At 45.7% G+C, this 7,500-nt stretch overlaps 1 protein-coding gene across 1 annotated transcript in view; it reads left to right on the plus strand.

Annotated features, from left to right (window-relative positions):
* The window catches only part of LOC143035132 (uncharacterized), a 157,290-nt gene that overhangs the window by 147,192 nt on the left and 2,598 nt on the right, over positions 1 to 7,500 (plus strand). Inside the window, exon 3 of the mRNA XM_076201730.1 lies at positions 5,112 to 7,500. This exon is cut by the window's right edge and continues 2,598 nt beyond it. Within this exon, the coding sequence (XP_076057845.1) occupies positions 5,112 to 7,500 (2,389 nt within the window). The remainder of the gene's footprint in view (positions 1 to 5,111) is intronic.

Below are 7,500 nucleotides of genomic sequence, written 5' to 3' on the forward strand. Positions count from 1 at the left end.
CGATGTTGCATATTCATCTCTTTTCCAGCCGCTGTTTTTTTTTTTTTTATGGTCACTTTTCTTCAGAACTTGATGGCTACGTGCCTCCCCTTCCTCAGCCTAAGCGCAAACCGAGACGCAGGCGACATAGCACAGAACGAAGGCATTCTTTCTGTTGCTGTATTGAAGTGTAGCTTGAGCTTCTCACTCGTTTGAAATGCTGAGGTAGTATGTCTAGAAGCATTTTTAGTAAGAAAGAAGTTCAAACTGTACTTCTAATCAGCAACAGGAAGTCTGCCTTTGCTCTGTGCTGCGTCGCCTGAGGCGCCTGCGTCGCCTGTGTTGCCTGTGTCGCCTACGTCTGAATTTGCGCTTAGGCTCAGGAGACCAGGAAACGTTAGAATTTCTGAAGCGTTTGTAAAAGCTAATACACACATTTGGCCTTTTCCTTCACACACAGAGGCTCTGGAACTCCTCTTCTTCCTTTTACTTTTCCTCTTCACCTTCCCCCATCTCTTCTTCCTTCTTCTTCACTCCCATCTCCTCCTTCCTCTTATCTTCCTCCTCGTTATTCTCTTCCTCCTCCTCCTCCTCCTCTTCTTCCTACACTAGATCTCACAGTAAAGATTGGCGTGCCAGCTTCAGTAACGGCCCTAACGAAGAGCAGAGAACGTAGGAGTGTTACAACATGATTTTTTTTTTTTTTTTTTCGGTAGGGAGGGGAACCTGTTGTCATCTCTTTTCTTTTCCATTTTTCTTTTCTTCTTTGTCTGACTTTCTTTTTCTTTCTCTTTATTTTCACCATTTTTCCTCTCACTTCATCGCTCTCCTTTTTTTCCCTCTTTGTTCTACTTTTTATTCCACTTGTCCTTGCTCCTTTCCTTCCAGCTCTTCCTCCTCAATTCTTTGGTATTCTTCCACTATTTTCCCTTTTTTTTCGTTTTTACTTCTCTTCTTCCTCCGCATCTCCTTCGTTTTTTTCTTCTTTCTTAGTTGCTTGTGTTTCCCACTTTCTGTGATACCTAACACTATGTGCGGTCACAATCTGGACAACCTTTGTTCAAAATCGTTTGGTCAAGAGAAGCAAAAGATAAATTACATGAACGATAACATTTGAAAATGTGGTTATGCCTGGGAGGGCTTTAGGAATTCTGAGGTTTCTGTCACAGCTCAGTCTCCCATTACATTTATTCTTAAGAACATAAAAAATGAATGGATGAGACTACAATTTACCATAAGGCCTACACTAGGCAGTTCCATGTCCATTACCACCTATCATCCCCATCTATAAAGTTAGCTAATCTTCTCTCAAAACAACCAAATGTTTCAGCGCTCACGAACGGTTTTCGTCAAGTTTGCATAGATACATTTCTGAGTGACATTCCATCACTTTTGTTGCCATGACAACGAGGAGTGAAGAAAAAAACAAACTCAGAGGATCAGACATTGTAGGGGAAACAGGTGATTTTGTTCATCTGATGAAATCCCTTCCTCCTCCTCCTCCCCACACAGTCTTTAAGATCTAAAAGTAAACAAAAACCTGGACACTTCGTCCTGGACCAAGACTAGAACTACACATGCGCGTCAATGTCCATCTGATAATTACATAAAAACATAAGAATAGAGGAGACTGCAAGAGACCATAAGACCCTCACGAGGCAGCTCCATTCCCCTTACCAGCTGTCATCCTTGTTCATGAAAGTTATTTAACCTTCTCTTAAAGCAACAAATAGTTTCAGGGCTCACTACATAGTTACCAAGTCTATTCCATTCGTTAACCATTCTATTGCTAAACCAGTTCTTGTCTACTTCTTCCGTCTTAAATCTAAAATTGTCCAATTTGAATCAATTACCACGAGTCCTGCCCTGCTGTCTTAATATGGTGACCTTTCCTGCATCACCCTTGCATCACATGCACGTCAATGATGTCCATCTGGTAAACTACGAAATGGAATACAAAGTATTATTCCATCGAACCGGAATTCGAAATTAGCGCGTCTTTGAGGAGCCGGGGGGGGGGGGAGCCAGCTCGAGTAATTTCGCAGAAAAATGACGTAGAATGCCTCAGATAGCGGGAACTCGCCTCATCCCCTGACGGCGCGGGGGAAGGAAAGTCCCGCCGCCTCTGAGTTATGAAATATGAGGTTTTCAAGTCGGTTCCAACTATTCCGAGAGAGATATATATTTCACATTGCGATGGGAGCCTTGGGGGGAGGGTAGGAGGAGGATGGGAAGAGGGGGTGAGGAGGAGGAGAGGAGGGGGAGCAGGAGGAGTGGGGAAGGAGGGAGGAGCAGGGCGGTGAAGAGGAGGATAGGAGGAGTATGGGAAGAAGGGAGGAGGAGGAGGAGAGGAGGGGAGCAGGAGGAGTGAGGAAGGAGGGAAGAGCAGGGGGGAAGAGGAGGGTAGGAGGAGGATGGGAAGAGGGGAGGAGAAGGAGACGAGGGGGAGCAGGAGGAGTGGGGAAGGAGGGAGGATCGGGGGGAAGAGGATGGGGAAGAGGAGGGTAGGAGGAGGATGGGAAAAGGTTAGGAGGAGGATGGGAAAAGGAGAGGAGGAGGAAGAGAGAAGGGGGAGCAGGAGGAGTGGGAAAGGAGGGGGACAAGAGCAGTGGAAAAGGAGGGAGGAGCAGGGGGGAAGAGGATGGGGAAGAGGAGGGTAGGAGGAGGATGGGAAGAGGGGAGGGGGAGGAGAGGAGGGGAGCAGGAGTGGGGAAGGGAGGAGGAGCAGGGGGGGAAGAGGATGGGGGAGAGGAGGGTAGGAGGAGGATGGGAAGAAGGGAGGAGGAAGAGGAGGAGAGGAGGAATGGGAAAGGAGGGAGGAGCAAGGGAGGGGAAAGGAAGGAGAAGGAAGGAGAGGAGGAGGGAGATAGGGAGTTAGAAAAGGAGAAGTGGGTAGGATTGGAGAGGAGTGTAGAGAGGAATGGAAAAGGGGAATGGAGGGGAAAGAAAAAATAGGAAAAGGGAACAAATGAAGGGGGAATGGGGGAGAAGGAAGGAGTTGGAAGGGTGAACGAGGGAGGAAGGAGGAGTGGGCAGGAGGGGGCAAGGGGGAGGAGGGAGGTGGAGGAGAAAGAGGGAAGGGGAAGGAGAAAGAGGGAGGGGGGAGGAGAAAGAGGGAGGGGGGAGGAGGAAACTTTTGAGTCGCTTAGAAACGAGTTGAATAGTCGATTAAAATTGCAATGGTGCCTTAGGTTCAAGGCTTATGGAGTGTCAAGGAATTAATTTTTTCTGTGTTTCATCTTTTTCCTGACTGGTGGGAAACTTACATCAGGAAGATCTTCACTGCTGATATTTTCATATTCACTTTAAGTACTCAGTCTGTATCGACCCTCTAGGGATAGGCAGGTGGTTCTGCACTGGACCATCATGGTAGAGTGTCTTCACTTGGGTAATTAGAATAAGCGGGATTGTCTATTTGTGCTTGAAAATAATTAGTACTTTTTTCTTGGAATGGAAATGTCTGGGTCTGTTTGTGTCATCCACATCATGTGTAAGGCAAACTTGTATTCATGCTGCGTGCGTGCGTGCGTGTGTGTGTGTGTGTGTGTGTGTGTGTGTGTGTGTGTGTGTGTGTGTGTGTGTGTGTGTGTGTGTGTGTGTGTGTGTGTGTGTGTGTGATTCACCACCATGGTATTGGATCACGTGTTGGACTTGTGATCGACAGCTATTACCCTCCCGGAAGAGAGCTCAGACTTCATATACTGTGTGTGTGTGTGTGTGTGTGTGTGTGTGTGTGTGTGTGTGTGTGTGTGTGTGTGTGTGTGTGTGTGTGTGTGTGTGTGTGTGTGTGTTTGTGTGTGTGCTCATATATTATCTACCAAATACCTTAATGATGTAGTTCCTTTACGTAAACTTCACATCAATAACCACAAGACTCTTGGACGCATTGGAAATAGTTTGTTCTAATTCCTATACGATACTTCGGTTTCTACTTGGAGTCTCCTCCTTGGCTCAGTCTTCCTCAGACATCACAGGCCCTGTGCGCCTCAACTATAGTTTCCGAGACTTCTAGTAGTAGTAGGGAAGGGGGGGGGGAAGAGAAGGAGGATAAAAGGAGGTAAAGGGAGAGGGACAAGGGGACGGGGGGGGGAAGGTTATGATCATGTTGACATGTACAGGAAATCATTTGCACAGTGAAGAGGTGTTCCGTTCTGTTTAAGATGGGGGTCCACAGCCTATTCCCACAGGGAAATTACCAGCTACTCACGATCTCAGAGCCTTTCCAGGTATCTGGTCGAGTCTTTGTATTTCGTAGAAACTGAAGATGACATGGCACTAAACCAAGCAAATGGCCTCTCACGACGTTGTAACTCGCTACGTCGTACCTCTGGTTGTTTTAAGAGAAGATGACTTTGGATAGGGATGACAAGTGATAAGGGAGAAGCAACTGCCAGGTGTAGGCTTTATGGTCTCCTGTTTTTTTTTTCTCCATTCTTATGTTAATATACACGTATGGGTTTCTGAATGTCAGTGTAATGATAATGCTGCGTTCCCCTACCGATAACTAGCGGTCCTATGGTTGGGAACAAAGTCGCATCGAAGAGGCGGAAATATGGAACGAGGTTTAACAAAGCTAGGGACGAGAGAAACTGAACATGATTGGCATCCTTCTTGAGTTTAAAGTCGTCTCCATTTATAGAAAGTATGCAGACTGACTGGTTTGTAGATTTGTTATGAAGACCTGCATAAAACACTCAATAGCCCATACGTGGATGATATTAGCAATTATGCCAATTAACGCATAAAATAATGTAAGTAAATAAATAAACAGATAAATAGATAAATGTATACAGATGGATAAATAAGTAAGTTAATAAATGAATAAATAGATAAACAACTATTTTACACTTTCCATACCAAACTCCTTTTTCTTCCAGAATATTACGTGGATGATATTAGCAATTGTGCCAATTAACGCATAAAAGAATGCACGTAAATAAATAAACCGATGAATAGATAAATGTATATAGATAGATAAACAAGTAAATTTTATAAATTGATAAATAGATAAACAACTATTTTACACTTTCCATACCAAACATCTCCTTTTTCTTCCAGAATATTACGAGGATAAACAAGTACCTACGTCTAAGGATACCAACGCTAAGTCTCTTTTTTTTTTTCGCCCACAGATGTTGTTGCTGGGATCCCTTCCTCTCCCGTGGCCTCCAGTCTCCCTCTCCCCATCCTGGGAGACGGCGCGCACAACTTGGCCGTTCACCGAAACGCCACAGCAGACATCGCCTTGAAACATCTCAACTACCACAACTACATTCTACACAGTTTCGGCCCCCCATTTCACAGAGACTGGAGAAAACGCGACCGAAACCACACGCTGTCTTTCGATGTGCCCTCAGTGACAGCCAGACAGATTGCTAGAAAGGGTGTTAAACACGGTAAACACTCCAGTGACAAAGCGAAACAGAAAACGGATGAAAGTGGTGACAGTAATCACGTTCGGGGGTCGAACAGATCATCGTCGTCGTCGTCGTCTGTCGTGAATATGAAAACCGCAAATATGAAAACCGCGAATAAGAAAACCGCGGTTACAAAAACCGCGGATAAGAAAACCGCCGATACGAAAACCACGGATACGAAAACTGCGAATATAAAAACAACGATTACGAAAACCGCGAATACAGAGGTCACGAACACCAAAACAGCAAATTCCAAGGGGCCGAAGCAGAGGAAATCGGGAAAAAAGGAAATTTTCAAGATACACATCACAAGAGCCTGGCGAAAGTCACAGACTACGACGACTAAATCCCCACCTACCTCCCCACTTCACCCACAATCACCCTCCACCACTTCTAACCTTAGACCACATAAATCTCCACTCAACATTTCTCATAAACCCCTTCTAATCTCTTCTCCCCACTCAACTACCGTACCCCCTCACTCCACCACGTCTTCTGTCAATTCCTCCTTTCCTTTCCTCTACAACTCCCCAACTTCCTCTTCTCTCATCCCCTCCACATCTTCAATTCCCTTCCCTGCAACTTCTTCCACTACTCCCCCACCTTCAGCTTTAGCTCCCTCCACCAGCTCTCCTTTCCATCTATATCCAGTCATTTCCAGCACGTCTCCAACATCCTCCCTCCATCCTCCTTCCTCCTATCCTCCACATTTTTCTCCATCCCCCTCCTTCCTTAATTCTCAATATGTCAAAACCAGCATCGTCACTCCAATTTCCTCCTCCTTTACCTCACCACCTTTGCTCTCTTCTTCTTCCCCTTCTTCACCGTCCCCCGTTTCCTCTTCCTCCTCTCCCTACTCTTTCTCCTCTCCCTCCTCTACCTCCTCTTCCTTCTCCTCCATTCCCATCTCCTCATCCTCCCCACCAACAACAGAGGAACAGGCAGACACTACCATGTTGTCAGGAAGAGTACTTCTTGAGATGCAGAACTTTCAGGACACTCAGGCCCAAGAGGACGAGGACACAAAAGAATATGATGTCACTTGGAAAGAAAGTGACGTCACTTACAAAGACAGTGATATCATAGCTGGAGGTGACATCAGTTCGGAAGGGAGTGACGGATTTTCTTCGGGGATTGACGTCACACACACTTCCCTTTTGTCACCCCAAGACAAACCTAAATTGCATCCTGATTATTCGCCACAGAGGAAAAATATTCTTCCAGAAGTCACTGTAAATAACAATCACGAAAAAAATCCCAAGCACACTACGAATGACATGTCGAACGAGAATGCTATAAGTCATTATATCAACAGAGAAAACAGCATAAAAAACAGTAATACAGACAACCTTAAACCGACGGCATCTGCCTTGGTATCGGAAGCCACAGACTCTTTGATCAGGAACAGTATCGAAAGCAGTGCCCGAAATCAAAGTGCAAGTAACCACACCCACAGTAACAGTATTAGTAACCAAAATAACGCTGGAGACTCTGGAGTCGTAAGTAACCTGATCAATTTAATCAACAATAGGAGCAATGGTATTAATGACACTATAACCTACAACTACAACGATACCAAAGCAACCCGGGAAATGGTAAACAAATTCTACAACTCGAGCGACATCAAGAAGATTCCCACGCACGTCAAACTTGATAGCCTCGAGGTCGAACTCTCGGGAAAGAGCGAAACAGCAAAAGACTTGTTCTTGGCTATCTATATCCTTCAGCATCACGATCTCCTGGGTCTGAACGAATCCTACCCAGACGCCGTGGTCCCGGATTCGAAGGATTTTGAAGAAGAGACCGAAGTCGCCGAAGACGGTGAAGCCATCGAGGAACATTTGAGGCACATCGAGGAGGCGGCCGAGGAGGCGCAGAGGAGTAAAAGTAGCTCCGAAGTCGAAGACAGCCAAGGTCTTTTTCGTTCTCAGAAGGAGAAAGCTGCGTACAATTCCCTGTATCCCTTTCCAAAAGAGACCAACCACAAAGTCACGGAACCTCCTGATGTGTCGATTGAAAAAGTAGACGCGGAAAAATCGAAGGTTAGGTATTCGGGAGACTTTCCCCCAAAAACTACCTCGCAAGAGGAACATCGAAGTTCGAG

Source organism: Oratosquilla oratoria, chromosome 18 (assembly GCF_046742065.1).
Source record: "Oratosquilla oratoria isolate Oo_2021 chromosome 18, ASM4674206v1, whole genome shotgun sequence".
Classification (NCBI taxonomy): Eukaryota; Metazoa; Arthropoda; class Malacostraca; order Stomatopoda; family Squillidae; genus Oratosquilla; species Oratosquilla oratoria.